Source organism: Stegodyphus dumicola, chromosome 7 (assembly GCF_044657685.1).
Source record: "Stegodyphus dumicola isolate Sdum_Otavi_A_Nest chromosome 7, ASM4465768v1".
Classification (NCBI taxonomy): domain Eukaryota; kingdom Metazoa; phylum Arthropoda; class Arachnida; order Araneae; family Eresidae; genus Stegodyphus; species Stegodyphus dumicola.
In genome coordinates, this window is record NC_140774.1 from 103,470,098 (window position 1) to 103,490,621 (window position 20,524).

Consider the following 20,524-nt stretch of genomic DNA (forward strand, 5'->3'; position numbering starts at 1 on the left):
CAAATCTATGTGAAAAAATTATTGTAAATAAAATTAGTGCAATATGAGCCTGGAAGTGTTGGCGACATGAAGTGTGGATATTCTAATAAATCCATCAACTCTAAAAGAATTCGTGAGATATTTATCATTTTATAGGAACATATTTCCTATTAAATACAATATCCATTTCTATTACTCCTTTTAAAAAACATCATTTATAGAAATTTGTTGTGTCTATTGCTAAAAGAATATTTGTGAAAATAATAACAGATTATTTTGCTAAAGTCTGTGAGCAGCTATTGACCTTGAACAAACCTAAGATTGCATAAATTTATAAGTGTTAAGAAAATACTTTAATGGGAAGATGGGGTATTTAATTTTTGAATTTAATAGTTAAAAGTAATTTGTTCCTTTGCGTACAACCTATCTTTCGCTTGCATACTGCTAGTGGTACACGTATCACTGGTTGAGAATCACTGCAATAGGCTATTGTGACTTCTTACTACTGCAGAAATAAATTCGTATCACTGAGCTAACATTTAAGGGGTTAAAGATGTGCAGCTGGGTGTGATAATTCCACTGAAGTTCCAATCCATATCATAGTGCTGCCACATCTGAAAATGATGTTCTGAGTCTGATTCCTTGTGCTTTGGTATCTCCAGAGTTTTACATGGTTATCATCTGATTCCAGGGCAAATCTAGACTCATCCATGAACAGGATTTTAAGCCGATCTTAGACAATCCAACTGAGATGCTGATAACTTCTTTGCTTCTACTTTACTACTACAGTCAAAAATCGTTAATTCGGACACCCATAATCCGGAATGATCTATAATCCGGACCTCAGAGCTACAAACTTTCTGCGCATGCGTCCCGTTGACGCATGCGCGTAAGACCTTTACGGCCGCGAATATGTGTGTGCGCATGCCCAAAATACGTTTACGCATGTGCGTTTAATGTGTAACTGACGGTATAAGCTAAGCCAAAATTATCTAACTCAGTTAATGTTGCAGATTGCGTTGTTCCTTAATCTTCGAATTGGATCCGGCTTATTATTTTTTGCAGACTGTTAGAGCAATTTTATAAAAGTAAGCTTTAACTTTTGATTACGTCAAATAGAATTTCCGATATATATTTACTAATATGTAAAGGACCTACAAAGCGAAAGTATGTTTCGAAGTCCATTAAACAAAAAGTGGATTTGCTGTAAAAAATGGATAAAGCCATATCCTTTGTTTACCTAACCATTCGAAATCTGTTTATCAATTTCACGCTGCTCTGTGGCGGGGGGGGGGGGGGGGGGCTACGGCACGCAATTAATTGGAAGTTGATCTGTCAGTACTATCCTTATCTTCAGGGCAGATGTTTTTATTTTATTTGGCTTATAATTCCTTACTAAATGTAGTATTTCATCCCGATGTACTCCGTCTTTGATATGATTTAAATCAAATTCCTCATCATTATAATTCGCTTCCGATATGAAAAAGAAAAAATTTCGATTGACAAAACTAGTCGGTATTCTCAACACAGCAATTATAGGACTTGAACAGTGTAACTTTGTAACTGAACAAGAAATTATGTCTGTTTATAGAATTAAAGAGAAAGTATTATCACATAAAAAAACGAAGCAACTTAAACAACTTACATTGAAAGAAATGTTTAATAAAGTAAACAAATAAATATTAAGCTTTTTTTTTGTAAATTTTGATACCCTTTTAGATCATAATTGTTCTTTATTTCATAAATTACGGTTTCATATTTTTAATTTTATAATTTCTGCATGCCATCTTACCAGATTTAAACTGATGATCTATAATCCAGAATCGCCGAAGTCCCGACGAGTCCGGATTAATGACTTTTGACTGTATAGCAATATACTGATATTCAGAAAATTGGCAACCCTTCTTCAACTGACCATAAGTCTTTCGGATAACTGTTTGACTTGTTTAGAGTTACGTCCACATTAAAGATGATCATTACTTTATAATCAATAACAAACAAAGAATGACATCTTTGATTGACTGTCTTGCTTCAATGCGTCCAACTGCATGCCCAAACTCACTATTTGCCACTTGTCTTCCTTCAGCCATAGAAATAAAAATAGCAACAAAAAATTATCCTACAAAAGTTTAAATATTTCAAATTCGAATTTCAATGAACATCCTCAACCCATTCAGAGAGACATCTTCAACAATTACCTAATTAGCATATGTTCGGACAGTCAGTCACGAATGGCCATAACATACCATGTTTGCAATTGCCATCTGCATCCACAACAATTTAAATTCAGATACACTTCGGAAAATTGCCAATTGGCATTGCATGCTTAACTTTTGGAAGCCAGTGCATCAAATAAGCATCCTTGAAAGAAATCATTACTATATAGTTAAACTAATGCAAGTTTAAAAGCAAAGAATACACTTAAATGAATCATAACAGCCTGCTGTATTAAGATACAATTCTCCAGCATTATGTCTGGTTTTTCAAGGATGTAGTAGTAGATATAGGACCCCCCCCCCCACAAACTTCCATTAAAGAAAATAAAACATGCCAAACAGAAACAACCTACAGGAAAATATCTAAAAATAGAAGAAGAATCAGAAACTTGAAATTACTCATTCTGTTATCTAAATAAATTATATATGAAATGCACATGAATGACTAATTGGAGAATGAAAATTCTCTCCTAGAAAGCTCATGAAAGCATCGTATAATGCAAAAAAGAAACTCTTTACAACAACTCTGAAGAATTTTAATTTTAACATTGATTTACTGTATTTCATGCATATCATACTGAAGGTATCATCAACATTACATTTAATTTCCTAATTTCTCAGAAAACACATAAGCACTTTGAATCTGGAAGTTGTTTGTTAACTACATTTTTGCATTTAACATAATAATTATGCTATCTTTTCAAAAATTTTATATTAACTATCTGCGAGAATGATATTTTATATAAAAGAAGATATTTGACTTCATTTTGACAGTCTGACGTGATGCAACGATCATTATAATTTTTTAATGCAATGCTAATGGCAAAACTCTTTTAAGTGCTATACATAAAATTTTGAATTATATTTACAATAAACATGGTAAAATAAATTTCGGTTCCCTTAAGTATATTTTGGACCAATGAAAACACTTTTTATACAGGGAGTAATGTGGATGCATACACAAATTTTAATACTGTATTATTTAGGTACTTACATATTAATAAAGAAGGACTAGTTAACTTTGGTTCCAATTTAATACAATTAGTTTTTCTTATATTGGTTGGAAAATGGTTGGGAATTTCTTCTAAAATAGTTTTGAAGTGTTTCTACTTGAAGCTACAACTTCTGTTGCCATGTGAACTCAGCCAAGTACGACTTCAAACAGTGCCTTACTGTAAACCTATGTTTCTTCTTCTGCTATTTTGAAAAACTCCATATGCACTCGATATTTTGTGTATGAACTGCGGAATGAGCAAACTGGAGCACTGATACTTACACAATATGTTTTGTAAGAAACAAATAGCTTTCATTATTTGGTAGACCCTACACACCCATGATTAAATTATAAAATCAAAATAATAATAATAATAAAATAAATAAACTATTCTTAAAAGTGTGGCTTATAGGTGTTCTTAAACTTTAGCAACATGATACAGTTCCAACAGTGATTAATTTGTGTTATGGTGCTAAAGTTGGCAACTATTCATTTTTTTCTGGAGGGGTGAATTTCGGCCTTTTTCTTTGTTAACACATAAGTACCACAATTTACACACTATGCTAATAGATCTAACAATTTATATGCAATAAACTAATGTATATCCTTGCAATCTCAACTTAAATTATAAGAGGTTAACTTGTTTAATTAATTCACACAACAAATTGCTTGAATAAAAATAAAAATAAAATAAAACCAATGAAAAGCCTGAGTGCACAATTCACGTTTTAACATGTTTCCATATAACCAACAATATAGCAATACTGGTTATGCTAAGCACCAAGCTCACAGATCAAAACATTACGTAAGATATCAATACAAATTATGTAATATAAAACAGAATAAAATTAACATTTTCTAAATTAAACCAAAGATAGACAATCATAAGAACAGGTTTACCTACAATTTACAGCCTGTGACTGACACAGACTTTTAACAATACTTTTTGAAATATCTTGGATATGTTGCATTGATTAAAATATAATTAACTTCTTTGTGTGCCTAACTATAGCTTGACATCAATTACAAATTATATAAAATTTATCTCTTTAATAAATTAAAATTCATTAATATTTGTTTGCTGTCATATCACACTATAACAAGGGTTCTCAATTGAGAGGATGGTGATTCACAGTACAATGGGTTACATTAGGTTTTATATATATTTGAATATGGCAAAGCACACAAGGGCTATTTGTCTAATGAGAAGTATATGTTCATGGAAAACATTCTAATGAACTAGTTCTCAACAGAAGTGATACCTCCCCCCAGGGGGCAGTGGAAGGATGACGAGGGGCGATGAACTTGTTTCGGGCAGCAGGGCGCTAGCAAAGATAGTTTGGGTGGTAGGGAGAAATGAGCATGTTTTGGCATTTGAACTTAATTTAAAACTCCCCAAAAATTTATTTATCTGATTTATACAATTTGTAACAGCAATAAAACGAACTTACACGATACCTCTTTTCATGCAATTCTAAGAATGGTGAGACGAATCTGCAAAACATTCATCCTGGCAAGTAAAATAAAGATTTATCATTTTTCCTGAACATCAGAGCCAAATTTCTCAAGGCATCATATGTCTCAGGGTTACTAGCAACTTCGTTAAAAAAACTGGATGATGGTTTGATAGCCTCTTATAACATAACAAAATTAGGGAAAGCTCATACCATGGGTGAAGAGAGAAGTCAACTCCAAATCGTGGGAAAAGGGAACTTGCACCTTTATCTCTCTAAAAATACTGAACCAAACTTTCAGACACTGTCTCTGAACCATTAAGCACAGACATCCAACTGATTGTACTTGATTGTTTCACTGATATTACTCTTTTAGTGTATTTATTTTGCCGTTCTTTTTTAATTATTTAATGAAGAATTTTTAAACATAAAACGTCTCTTAAACAATTTTTTCTGAGCATTCCAGGCAAAGCTATCAAGTTAAATAACAAATTTATGTTTAAGTCTACTGAAATATATATATATATATATATATATATTTAGAATGTTTGCCTTTTATAATTTAGGAACCTCCCTTTCCCATACCTAAATTACAGGATTTTCACAAAGGGTGTCATTGAAAAATTTTTCACTTCTTGGGGGGCACCAGCTTCAAAAAGGTTGAGAATCACTCTTCTAATGCATATTGGTTCATATTTATGCTACCCATAGCAAAAATCAACTATGCAGCCACCCAGTTTGCTTGGTATCTGCTACACCTAAATCATTAGATGTCAAATTATTGCATAAAAGTAATTAACATAATTTACAATTTTCAATTAATATATCAATGAGAAAGCACACACCACTTGAATCAAATAATTTTATGGGAGGATAACATTAATACACAGAGAGGAGGATGAAAAGAGAAGGAGAACTGAAGAACAACTACACTATATAACAAAATTTGAAATAATAATAATAATAATATATTACCAAAAGATCAGGGTTTTTCTGGCTGAGATAGGTATCAACACATCCTGCATTGTGAATAATTACTTTATATGGCAAATCAGTAGGTTCTGTGTTAAAGTCACCAGCTACTATGCTTAAATCAGCTGTTTCTGAGGTAAGTTGCACAAACTGACTGAATTCAAATGCTTGAGCAACTCTGTGCGGCAAGTACTGGTCATGAAAGGCATCATATTCAGCATGCAACTAAACATATTAAATGAAACATGATTTTATGTAAGAAATAGTATCTCAGTATTTAAAAAAAAATGTATGATAAAAAATATCTACAGCAGATTCCAAATATCCAGACTATTTATGAATACAGACCAACATGATGTTTAAAAAATTCTGATAATTATAGTATTTTTTCACTGTAGATCAAATGCATATTTACTATAATATGCAAGAGATAGAATTTCATTTTTTTGTTCATCATATTTAATTCTTGCAGAAATTATGCAGTTAAAAAGGTAAAATGTTTTTACTTCTATAAAACAAAATACTGAATACAACACTTTTGTATGACAAAATTAAGCAATGAAATTATTAATTTGCTATGCATCAGAAAGCTAATTGTGTGTAACTGACTGCAGTATGCTATACACTGTACAATTAAATTTCTTGCACGGAGAAGGATTTGAAATAATGTAACCACACATATTTGTCCTTTTAGAAAAAAAGTACTTTTTATGTCTAAGAATGAAAAAAAAAAGCCTATACAAATTGGCCTACAACAATAGGCCTATATACAGACAGGCCTACAACAAATATATATATTATATATATATATATAATGTTGTATGATCTTAAATTCACTTAGTGCATTTAGTAAATAAAATATATTATATATATATAATTATCCTCTGTATGTACTTGTAATTTTTTTTGTGTGTGTGTGTGGTTTTTGTATTTTTTGAGGTTTTAGTATTTCACATTTCCTTAATTCTTTTGATTTTGCTTAATTTTACATATTTATAGGAAATTTTGAAATTTACTAGTTTTGAATTTCACTTCTTTTAGGTCTTTGTGAAATTGGTTCTGTAACCAATCCCTTAACATAAACTGTTGGACTAACTGTGACAACAAGGTTGCCCTCTGGTGAGTAGCCAGAGAAGTACTTCAGTAAAAGCCAAGGCTCCCACTTGATAGGTTGTACCAGACTTTTGCTCTGTAATTTTTCTTAAAGTTAAATGTAATGTCCGTGTGTAACTTAAACCTGTTAATAAATACTTGTTACAATACAGGACTCTTCTATGACCCTATCAAAAACGAGCCCTTCACAATTCTAAATTTCTTACCTTTTGTCTTTACTGATTAATTTTCACAGCACTTTGAACAGAAATAACTAGGGATAATTTTATTTTAAATATAAAATTGTGATTCTCTCTATATATATTTGTTGTTGCTACATTTCTTTTTCTGGCCCTTTCCTATTTTTACGGCCCTGGGTTTTAACACTTTGTGGCTCAGTGTTCCACTACATGGAACATCAAAATTGAATCGCTTCTGAAACCTTTAAATTCAACCGTAAATAGATAAAAATGCCTTTATAATATACTTTGAACTTTACTTTTTAAACAGTAGATAGCAGCATATCACAAGGAGACACAGAATTTTCATTTACAGTCAAAAGTCGTTAATCCGGGCTCGTCGGGACTTCGGCGATTCCGAATTATCGATTTTTTCGTATTATAGATCATCAGTTTAAATCTGGTAAGATGGCATGCAGAAATTACAAAATTAAAAATATGAAACCGTAATTTATGAAATAAAGAATTATGATCTAAAGGGTATCAAAATTTACAAAAAGAAAAGGTTTAATATTTATTTGTTTACTTTATTAAACATTTCTTTCAATGTAAGTTGTTTAAGTTGCTTCGTTTTTTATGTGATAATACTTTCTCTTTAATTCTATAAACAGACATAATTTCTTGTTCAGTTACAAAGTTCCGCTGTTCAAGTCCTATAATTGCTGTGTTGAGAATGCCGACTAATTTGTCAATCGAAATGTTTTCGTTTTCACTAACCTGTGGGTCACTTTCTTCACTATTGGAAGCGAATTATAATGACGAGAAACTTGATTTAAATCATATCAAAGACACATTGAGATGAAATACTACACTTAGTAAGGAATTATGAGCCAAATAAAATAAAAACATCTGCCCTGAAGATAAGGAGAGTGCTGACAGATCAACTTCCAATTCATATTGGGAGCCGCGGCGTTTCTCCCCCCCCCCTGCCACAGAGCAGCGTGAAATTGATAAACAGATTTCGGATTTCAAAACATACTTTCGCTTTGTAGATCCTTTACACATTAGTAAATATATATCGGAAATTCTATTTGACATAATCTAAAGTTCAAGCTTACTTTTATAAAATTGCTCTAACAGTCTGCAAAAAATAATAAGCCGGATCCAATTCGAAGATTAAGGAACAACGCAATCTGCAACATTAACTGAATTAGATAATTTTAGCTTAGCTTATACCATCCGTTATAAAGTAAACATGCATGCGTAAATGTATTATGCGCTTGCGCACACGCATATTCGCAGCCGTAAAGGTCTTAGCATCAACGCGACGCTTGCGCAGAAAGTTTGTAGCTTTGAGGTCCGGATTATAGATCATTCCGGATTATGGGTGTCCGAATTAACGACTTTTGACTGTATTATGTGTTATTAAAATCCACTTTTTTTCAAGTAATTTTCTCTATTTTTTTAATGATATAAAAATTTTTATTTGGAAAAAAAATTACGCATAATTTTGCTGCCTGTACTCCAAATTATTTGTTCTATATTTTTTTTAATCTTTCATACAAAAACCATAAGCAGAATCTTGAATAAAACCGGGTGTTCCATTAGCGGGAACATTGCGCCTTTAGCGATCTCATGCTGTTACGAATCAGAACATCTGTGCTTAAGAGAAAACATCCGTTGTTTACGTTTTCTGTTTCCGTTGTTTTTTTTTGGGGGGGAATGAATTCAAACAAAGCAGTATTGAAGAGTGAGGTGTGTTTTGTGTTATGAAAGCCCTAATATTGGCATCTCGAATTTTTTGGGAGTAGTTTTGAATTTTATTAGTAGCTTGACTCATCTTTACTTAGACCTGCGCGAATTTTTTGCTGTCGCTTTTTAGTCTCATTCCCGTTTATTTTCAATAATTGTGTAGATATTTTTCGTGTATGTATATATTATAGGCTTATTTTTCTGTATTGTTAATATTAATCGTAGTTAATTATTTTAATTGTAGTTGGTTTGTGCTTCCATCAAAAAGGTGTGACTTGCTTTGAACAATTTCACGAAGCTAAGAAATAGGGAAATTTGTGTGTATGGATATTTATCTCATTTATCGATGAAAAATATCATGAAAGGCATCATATTCTTTCATGATGCAATATATTTAAGAATATTGTGCATATCCAGGAAACCATGTATACAGCCATAATACAGAGTTTTTCATTTATATACAAACGCTTCTTTCTACTCATTTTCATGCTTCACTGCAATGCTCGCTTTGTCGCACTTTTAAAAGCTTTGGCGGCGCAGTGTTTCACCTCATGGAACACCCACAGAATTAAAACGGTAAGTGCAATTTTTACAAAATTGTACCTGTATACTCCTTTAGGACTAAATAGACTGCATGCAACTTTTTTTGTTGAAATTCCCACGTTAACGTATAGTGTGCCGCAAAGGATTAAACACTGTCAAGAGTAACTATAAACTGTTTAAATCTGCATCTTGCATGCACTCATCACGGAGGTAAACTTTTGATTGCATATTTTGATTGCATATAAAAAAAAGATAAGAGCAAAGCAGTTTTGAATTAATTTTAAGATATGCATTACAATTCTATAAGACAATTACTGTTCTGCATGAAGTGGTTTAATTTTCAATGCAATTTCGATAAATCTGTTGTATTACCCATTATTTATCATTCTTATTTCTGAAAATTGAACTGATGTTTACACTAATAACAATCTCCTGATTAGTTCATTAATCATGAGAAAAGCTACAAAAGCAGGCCACCCATTAATGAGTCATTCTTTTTTTTTTTTTTTTTTTTTAAATGTTTCAACAACTTTTGAATTAAGATGATTCAAGAAGATAGCAATTAGCGCACTACATTTTAATGAATTTTCCTCCATTTTATAAATGTTAATAATTTTTGGTTTATCAACAACTGAGGAAGATGCTACATCATTCTTCCCAGAGTGAGGTATTTTACCTTACAATCGAACATGCAAAATTGATTATGAAATGAAACTATATAAATGAAAGCTTTTGGATGTGCAGTGTAAAAAATTGCAAGCAAAAGAAAAAATACATTCTTACTGTTGGTTTAGTTATAAGGTATTTCTCCCGCTATCCTAGCGTGCCTTCATTGTGTAGTGGTTCTGCACACTGGGCCGGTATTCCAGAAGTCCGCAGTTCGAATCCCGGCGAAAGCGTTGCTAATTTTTCATCTTGCCTACTTCCAAAAATACCTAATGTCTACATAGTTGCTCCAGAATATCATTTGTAGAGTGTTATGATTTATTTATAATTAGGCAGGGAACTGACACTGATTAAATGGTGGGAGAAACGGCTCAATTTTTTTCAAAATTACAATCATTGATTGGAAAAGTTTTGTGAGAGAGATGTTCTCTATACTTATAATCCAAGAACCAAATAAGCAAATAAATAAATATATGAAAATAATATATGCAAAAAGTTAAACAGTAATATAGTCTCTCCTCTCAAACACCACATAACTCAGTTTTTAATGAATTAAACTCTAAACTTTTTGCATATGTTCATATATACATGATGATTTAGAAAATTTATGATTTTAAAATCATACTGCACATATATAGATATAGCAAACAGGAAGTTAAATTTATAACTTACATGAGTTACATACAAATTTATTTTCAAACCATGATGAATGACCTTGCATAATCCTACAACCTTGCCTCCATACCAGTCCCCATGGAGAATTTTATGAGCATATCCATTCAGAGCATACTGAAACTGTGCAACATCAACAATGCAATTTTTGGAAAGTATACAAACACCACTGCCAAGCACACCACTGTGAAAGCAGATTTTAAAAAAGCAGTTACAATTAAAACTAAAATTTACTTTACAATAAAATACAAAATTTCTCTTTAATTAATTTATAAAACTTTAATTACATATACAACAGAACACTGAACATTATACAGAAAGCAGAGTTCAAAACTTGTAGAGAAAGAAGGTATTATTGAAATTAATAAATAAGAACATAAAATTTTATTTATACTGATTAATTAAACTATAATTAAGGTCTCAATATGTTCAATTATTTCTAAACATAAACCCTCAACTGTATTACTTTGTATTAAAATAACTTGCCAAATAACAATTACTAGAGGAGCTAAAGAAGCAAGAATCAACATAATATTTATAAACTTGCAGGCTCTTTTATCATTTACATTTTTGCAGCTGAAGAAGCAGGTTCTGTTACAGAGTTTACTCTTCTTTGGTAGCATAAACAAAGTCCAAACAGACTTTGAATTATTGTTTCTTCTGAAAAGAATGACAAAGTTTTATGGAGGTTTTTAAAATAAATCAGAGCTTTAACCCTCCAAGCATTATGAGTTTAACTCTGAAATTTCAAAAGTTCCTCAGAATATCCTGAATAAATTGTATTTTCTTAATTATATATAAAAAATGGTTCTTTCACTTTGTACCTTGATTCCTTTACTTCCAATATACACCCAAATTGAAATTAGATACATTAAAAGCTGGCAGAAATTTTCTGTGAAATGAATAAGAAAGCCAGCCTTCTATGTGGAATTTTCCATCAATAACACTGAGAGGGTTAGCATAAATGCATGACTTATGCTTGGCAAGCTCAGGCACCACTTGTGGCGAAGTGATTTAAAGTAGCCAGTCAAATTCAAGATTTAAATTAAGAATTAAAACTAAGTCTAGTAGAACACAATTTATTTAATGTGAAGTTGGCTCAAACTTCTCACCAGCATAAAAATATAAATGTCAGCAAATATAATGCAAAGCCAAGGAATTCTCATCTATCAAAGCTAGCGAAACCTAGTAACATGACTTCAAGAAACAGAAACATGCTCTGACTTACAGTCCAAAATCCTCAGCATAAATATTCTGAAACTAAATTTGCATTTGGGTAGGGAAATGGATAGGAAAAGTGACAGAAAATATCTAAGTCATTAAGATCATTAGATCTAGACATCCAATTATTGTTTATATTAATATAACGGAAGAAAAAATTGTTTCCAACTGACAGTAATCCACTCTGTGCTGCATTACTTAAAAAACAGCATACATCTAGCTTTGCATGTAAAATAACATGTACTCTGCGCAAGATATTCTCATCTATATATTTTAAATCTTTCTTAGATTAACTATACTTATACTGTCTCTAATGCACAATAACTGCTGTACAAAAAAGGCACATTAATTGCATAAAGTACTGTTTAGAAGATTGCAAGAGCAGAATCATTTTAAGTTATAGTACTTGTTTCAGAAATAACTAGTATCATATACAAACATATACAATATACTAAAACATCAAAAATAATTTCATTTTAACTACCACTAAATGTTGCGGTAATGATAGGTCTGACCAGTTTCTAAGAAATGCAAAATGCTTACTACACTTTAATATATTCTAGATTTTCAATATAATTCAACACAAAATTTCTTTCCACTCAATTGTTTGAATGTTTCTATGATACGTTTATAAATAATAAGTCTGAGAATAAGAAAAGTAAATATATGTAAAAGAAACAGTGCACAGGTTTATTTATTCTTCATCTGAACTTCACATAAATCTCAAATCAAATACATTTATTAAGATGTATAATTTAGAAATCTGATGAAGGTGGCTATTTTTAAAGGAATAATAAAATCTTGCCTCTATTGGCAGAATCAGACCAACAAGACTCAACTTTTTATTCTGCTGAGCAACGCTCATACGTTCGCTGCATTACATGGGCCACAACATAATATACCATATTTCATAGCACCACTGTATAAAAATTAAGGTACTGCTCTGTTATATTGGGACTGAATTCAGAATGATTTGTAGTGGTGTTTACTCCTTTGGTTTTCTATTGTTATTGCTATCTGTATGTGTTTTGTTCTAATTATGTCTATGTGATTATAGTATTTATTCAAAACTTGCACTTGCACCTTTGTAATCTTATGCTTTGTCAAAACTACAAATGTACCCTTTATTTATCTATTTATTCTATTTTTTGAGCCCTTGTCTGGCCATGTATTTGTTGAACTTTGACTCAATAAATACTAGGCACGGGCGGTTGGTGTGAACATGCTTCTGGGGGCTTCTTTGGTCTTTTGGACTGCCACCTGGATGACCTGGTCGCTGGGTTTCGATGTATGGTGCAAAGCACCTGTGTGGCCCATCTAGCTCAAGATAGAGGTGGACGGGTTGCATATGCCAATTAACCATTACGGTAAAGGGATGGTGCACACGTCCCCCATCAACTATCAACTAACTATGAATGTATGCTAAAGAGACCGCATTTTCATTGAGACAAAGCGAGACAAATGGAATGAAATGAAAATTGTAATTTAGTTCTGAAAGCAGACCAATAATTCAAAATAATATATTTTATCTTATACATTCATTTATTTGTCTATAAATATACAAAAATATATTTATTATTAACTATTGGTAACTATAAAAATATTTGTATAAAAAACTATAATTTGCATATGTTTTTTAATTAATTAAAAATTTTATTTAAAAAATTATGATTTTCTTTCATAGTCATATCTGTTTATCCGAGTGAATATTTTGCAATAGATTCGGATCATTTATTAAAATGTTTTGAAATTTCTCACATGAATTGGTCAAATTATATTTTACGCTTAAGACAGATTTTAAAGATTTAATGTTCAACTGTGTTTTTTCAATTGTCCATATTTTATTGATACTCGAAAAAACACATTATGTTGCTGCATTTGTTCCTGGAAGGGAAAGTGAGTGTTCTACAGTTTTCAAATTATTTTCATAAGGAATATTATTATGTTTAAAATGAAGGAATAACTCCGTGCATTTTTTGTCTGTGCCCACATTTGCAGACAACCAACATTTAATTTTTTCTTCAGTATCATATCTTTTTACCAATGACATCTCATCAAAAAGATCATTTTCGCAAATATTATTTTTCGGAAAATGGTTACTAATATATTAAAAAGATTTTTCCACATATGCCCATAAAATTTCCTTTTTTAATGTCACTCAATGAAAATTTTTAGTATCTTCGAATTGAACTGTCCGTTCTTCAAGATATTCCAAGCAGTTATTATAAAATTTTCTGACTTCTTTCAGAAAATCAGGTCGTTTATTGGCACCTTGTTCTTCCAACCTAGTGATGTCCTTTCGAATAACTAAAGGAACGTAATCGTTATCAATTCTCGCAATTTCATTTTTAAATTATTGATTTCATTTGCCACTTCCATAATTGAAATTTTGTCCCATTCAATAATTTTCACAGCATTGTGAAATAATGTAGCTTGGTTGTGAATGAACTGAAGCCAAATTTGTGATGTGTCATTTTCAAAAAAGAGCTGCAATATTCTTGGACTAGTGATAAAAAGTATGATTCTGTGATAAAAAGTATTAAAAGATTATCTTGTGATAAAAAGTATGATTTTAGTGGTTTGTATATTTTTAAAATATTTTCTAAAACTGTTAAAAGAGCTAGCCATCACGTTTTGCTGTAACCAATAATTCTTTTATATTTGATTTCTGCACTTTCACAAAAGCCTTCAAACTTTCAACATGCACAGTATATATATATATATATATATACAGTCAAAAGTCTTTAATCCGGACTTATTGGGACTTTGGTGATTCCGGGTTATTGGTTTTTCCGGATTATAGATCATCAATTTAAATCTGGTAAGATGGCATGCAGAAAATATAAAATTTAAAATATGAAACCATAATTTATGAAATAAAGAGCAATTATGATCTAAAAGGTATCAAAATTTACAAAAAAAAAAGCTTAATATTTATTTGTTTACTTTATTAAACATTTCTTTCAAAGCGTGCATGCGTAAAGCACACATTATGCATAGTCGAAATTAGAAAATTGCAACCAGAAAACTATTTGATGTGAATTCATGATATTTATAATGACGAGGAATTTGATTTAAATCATATCAAAGATGGAGTATGTCGAGATGAAATACTGCATTTATTAAGGAATTATAAGCCGAATAAAATAAAAAAATCTGCTCTGAAGATAAGGATAGTGCTGACAGATCAACTTCCAGTTCATTGCGCGCCGCGACATTGCGAAAGGGTTAATATGCAGCGAGAGGGTTAAAATTCATATCTTTCTTAGCTTGATGAATCTGTCAAATAGAGCTGCATAATCATATCTCAATACAACTAGTTCTGTTATTTCTACAGGTCAGGGATTTTCAAATAGCGACAAACAATTCTTAACATTTCTCAAATTTTTTAAGCCTCTTTTTAAATTCTTTAGATCAGGGAATGAAATAATTTGAAATTATATCTGAAAGAATGATCTTTGGTTGAGATATGGCAGATAACTTGCATTTCAAAAAAGATAACTTGCATTTCATAAAAGCTCATTGTATAGCATTCAGGATGAACTAGACTTAACATCTTGGAAGGTATTAAATTTAGTTTCATCTACCAGCTTTAAAACAGATGATGATGTGATTTGATTTACAGTTGACAGTCTGTTCTTTAAATTAATTGCTAAAGACAAAATAGATCATAAAATTAATCTTAATGCAAACTGACTGCAAATATATTATTCAAGACAATTTCTTCATCAGCATCATTCGAATTTCCACAATGAGAAATAAATGTAGATCTTTTGTACAGATGTGCTCTGTAACATTTTAACATTATACACACAGATTCGTTGATTTTTCCAAGCTTTCATGCTGAAAGTGAAAATCCATGCACATGCTCCATTACAGTGCTTTTAAAAATGCTCAAAATTCAAATTTATCTCAATACAGTTAGCAATATATGCAGAAAATACAGTATAATTTAGCACTGAGCATCATCTAAATAAACCCACATTTTAAACACAAATTCTCTCAGTTGGAAACTATTTGGATGATCATGTGAAAAACTTCATTGAATTATAATGGAAAGCTTATTCTATGAATTATGAAAACAAACCTAAGAATTTTATTAAATTTCAACTACACATTTTTAACAAAATTGAATATGTTTATGAAAGAAAGAAAATAAGCCACAGGTAAATTAAAAAATGTTGGTACTTTCCGATTATCTACAGTCCCTTGAAAAGTACACAAAACAACATGCTACATCAGTACAACAGGCAACTTATGGCACTGCCAAATGCATTTATGTATTTATGAGGTAACCCAGGTGTTCCATCTCGGTTAGAATATTTCTGTCTATTTGTACTGGCTTAACGTTTGCAGTGTCACATAAGGTCAGTGGTGAGAGCCCAGTACTAATCAGTAAGCAATAGGCATGCACTCAGTCCACACCGAGTCTCCTTTCCTCTGCCCGATCAAAATGGCTGTCAATTATTAATCTTAATCCTTACTCCTTCTTTGCCCATTTAAGTGGCATTATTGTGCATGAAGGAAAGTAAATGTTGTTAAGTTTTCAACTTGACTTTTATGAATTAATATACAGTTTACTACTACTATGCACACACGCAGCAATCAAGACACGATTTCCACCTTCAAATTGGATGGCGATTTTTTATTAGTGTTTGTTTTTGTTGCATTGTACTATTTGTAAGGACTCGCAATGGGACTACGCAGTTTGCTGGTTGATGAAAAAGAAAGTGTTGCATTTCTTCTAACAATACAGAATGCAAAAATTCAAATTCTATGATGTTGTATTTCACAAATAATCACATTTTATGGATCAAAATCTGTGCATGCAGAGTCATAGCTAGGGTTAGTCATAGCGCCCAGGGACAACTGAAGGTTTCGTGCCCCCTACTGCTTGCCAAGGATGGAAAACATTTAATTCTAAACTGTCGTAACATCAGTTTGGCGCCCCTTGGATTCTGCACCCGGGGACAGATGCCCCCCTTGCCCCCCTCTAGCTACGCCCCTGTGTGCATGATACCAAATTTGTGTGATTATTGGATTATTTTTAAGCAAAAAGCTATCACTGTGTATAAGCGAAAACGAATAGAGTAGAAGAGTAGACTTTAAGGCACCCCTTGTATTATGGTGAAGATGTTTGATTTATCGGCAAGTTTTTGTTTGATTTATCGCCAAGTTGTTGTTTCATTTATGGTAGCCTGAACAGTTGAATGTTATGGAAACCTATTCTGACGTAATCGGGTGCATGATTCTGAGAAATTCTGAACAGGGTTCATAGCCACATTTTAATTAAAAAAATAAGTACCTATAAGCACTTTTCAAGCACATTTAAAAAAAAAAATAAGCACCTGTCTAATTACATCATACACAACTGCATAACCTTAAAAATTAGACTTGTAATTTAAATTATGAGAAATGATGTACTTATTAAGAGAGAATAAGCATTACCTCAACCATGGAAAATAATTAATTTTTCTTGTTTTTAATTATAAATAATACTTAAATTTACAGAACTAGTTTACAATAAGAGGAAAAAAAAACTATGAAGAACTAAACTATATTACAAGATTTAATGATGAAATTTCAGTTCAAAATAGAAAAAATAAGCAATAATAAGGCATATTTATTGTATTTGCTTGGAACCTAATAACAAATACAATTTATTTTTCCACTTATATTGATATTTAAATAATTTAAATCTAAATTCTAAACATTTTCTAAATTTTCATTGTATATCAGTTTTCTTTTAACAGATATTGCAAGCAACGTAATTTAAGTAAAAAAGAGGAACATTTCTGAAATCAGAAGACAGAAATTTGCTTCATGCAGTCATCTTTAACAGTAAAATCTTAACTAACCCGCTTACTTGGAAATTGACGAATATTCGGACAGTCGAGCGTAACTTGAAGGAGCGGAGGGGGAGGGGAGGGTAGACTGTAGCCGCTCTTTAGATTTTTCTGCTAAATAAATGCTTTTGACATTTCAATATGTGCATCATATAAAAATAAACCAACGGAACTAAAAAATATTCTGCTTAGCAAGCACAGTATAACTCTTTTAAGTGTTCATAAACATATCTCGGAATGAACATCAAAACTAATTATCTCTGCAAAATATCACAAACGTTATTGCGCAATATGTGCGCCGTAATTCTTCCCTACGTGATATTACACAATCGGAATCAACAACTGCTGGTATTGAGAGAATAAAGAACTAAATAACTGGGGTGTTTTTCATTCTAATTTTCAACAGACGGCGTTAAATTTCTGGAATAGAATCATTCTTCGCTTAGGTTGGTAGACCGCAGAACTTTTAGTCCTATTCAATCCAGATTGGAAGGTGACCCCCCAAAAAAAATCCGTTGCATGTTTTGCAGCGAACTATAACAGTTTCAATATTCAAGATTTTATGGAGAAAGGGAAGACCTCCCAACCTTCGTACTGTATAATATACTGGCCAAAAAAATGAAATTATTTTGACTATTCAATTACTTTCCCTTTATTTAAGCCATTCCGAATATTATTCCTTAGAAAGCTAATCTGTGTTAAAACACAACCATTTTTGGAAGTTTACTATACTTCAGCAGTTACTGCAACTATGTTATTATAAACATTCATACATATGCTCATAATATAAGCATAACGATCATAATAAACACGACTATGAACTGACCAAGCAGAACGAGAATGCAAATTTTTAAGATCTTGATAGAAATTCAAACGTGTGTAGTATTTGGGTGGGAGGAAAAGAATGCCGAATGTAGCAGAATTTTCTACTGCTTTCGCAATTCTTTGACCAATAGAGCGATGGGCACCTGTCTGTACTCTTCGTGCACACCAAAGGTTATGCTAATGCAAAGAAAAGGGGAAAAGCTATTTCCGGGAGTATGACTCACCATCCGACATTCCATATTAGGAAGAAAAGTTGTTTATTAACTTTTGGCTTTGGTACAGGGAAAAATAACGCGTTCATTAAAAAAAAAAAAAAAAGCACTAAAAGCAAAAAAATAAGCACTAAAAACAAAAAAATAAGGGCTTTAAAGAAAAAGTAAGCACCTATAAGGGCCTTTATATTTTATTTTCAAATATAAGGACTTATAAGCACTTATAAGGACCGCTATGAACCCTGTTGAATCATGGGATGTTTTGTAAACGTTTTTGTGGTGTGTGTTGGTTTGATTCTTTAGACAGTACAATGGTCGAATGTAGCAAGATTAATTTGAAGTTTCTGTACGATTTGCAGCAAAAGGGGAAAAGAGCTTTAATTGACTGGTGTGTAAATGAAGGTTTACTTAGTAGCCATTATAAGTGTCCTGTACGTAGGAAAGATAAGCGTCTAGTCGAATGGAAAAGCCGTTTTAGATGGATTTGAATGGGTTTGTAGGAAGAAAGGTTCAGATGGTCACTATGTGAAGCGTTCAATCAGAAAGAGTACCTTGTTTGAAAAAAGTCATATAAGTATGATTGATATTTTCATTTTTACGTGGCTCTGAGTGTACGAAGCAAACTCGAAAATCATGGTAAGTGAATATTTGCTTTTGGTAGTGCTTAAATGTATAACATGTTTTTCCTTTTTTGTTATTTTATTATTTGGTTTAAAATGTATTTTATTGAGATTATGTATTTTTTGTTTGCCTATATTGTAGAATTTGGTGCACCTTTGACTTTTTAATTGAAAATATATCGATAGGTACATGGACAAAGTAAAGGGAGTGCGCAATGCAAGTTTGTGCAATTCTGGGATTTTTTTTGCAAGGCAAATAGGTCGACATGTACATGGATAAAGTTAAAAGAGTGCGCAATGCCATTTTTGTGCAATGGGGATATTTTTTTAAGTGAAAGTAGGTCGACGTGTACATGGATAAAGTCAAGAGAGTGCTAAATGCAATTTTTGTGCAATTTGGTAATTTGTTTTTAAGTGAAAATAGGTCGATGTGTACATGGATACCAAGTTTGTGCAATTCTTTGTGCTGTTATTTTGGCTTTGTGTAGCAGCCATTTTTGGCACAAAATTCACCATTATGCAAGCCAAAATAATAAGTCAAAGAACTGCATATTCTAAGAGAAACTTTGTAAAAGAAAATATTCTCATGAACATTTGAAAGATATGTATTCTTTAAATTCAGCTTAGAGTACAAAAATCAACACAAAGACAAATTTTAGATCTCTCATATATTTTACAACTTCAGAAACAAAACAAAAAAATAGTTTTTTCTTACACAGCAAAATCAATCAAAAAATATATATATGTTGAACTTACCTATGAAAATAATGTGAAAAGGGAAGAACAGCAGCAGCTTTCTTGCATATTAATTGGAAGTCTTTGTCATTCCATACCTAAAGTATTAAAATATAAAAACAATAGGTACTGTTCTGTTATCAGGACCGAATTATATACTGTCTTTCAGATGCGCTCATTAACTTTCAAATTATTGAGGGTAATAAGTAATGAAAACAGAAAACATGATTAATACCGAATCAAAACCTATAGTATAATAATTTAAAGCAGAATTCACTTAGACACATCTTCAACCTTACAGTTACCAAAAAAAAAAAAAAAAAAAAAATATGGCTAATCTTTGGAATATAGTAACAGGTAGTTTGGCGACTGGCTAATCTTTGGAATATGGTAACAGGTAGTTTGGCGACTGGCTAATCTTCCGAATATGGTAACAGGTAGTTTGGCGACATTTTGGTAAGGCGATAAAGGTTACTAGCTAGGACTTTAGCAGTGTACATGGATAAAGTCAAGAGTGTGCGCAATGCCATTTTTGTGCAATTCTGG

At 31.6% G+C, this 20,524-nt stretch overlaps 1 protein-coding gene across 3 annotated transcripts in view; it reads right to left on the reverse strand.

Annotated features, from left to right (window-relative positions):
• nSMase (neutral sphingomyelinase) overlaps positions 1-20,524 on the reverse strand; it is a 50,413-nt gene that overhangs the window by 17,953 nt on the left and 11,936 nt on the right. For 2 of the 3 annotated variants that reach the window (XM_035362713.2, XM_085820664.1), the window contains exons 3-5: positions 20,000-20,076; positions 10,520-10,703; positions 5,619-5,840 (exon numbers count right to left, since the gene is read on the reverse strand). In XM_035362713.2, the coding sequence (XP_035218604.1) occupies positions 5,619-5,840; positions 10,520-10,703; positions 20,000-20,076 (483 nt within the window). The remainder of the gene's footprint in view (positions 1-5,618; positions 5,841-10,519; positions 10,704-19,999; positions 20,077-20,524) is intronic. The other variant, XM_085820663.1, reaches the window with a different exon arrangement.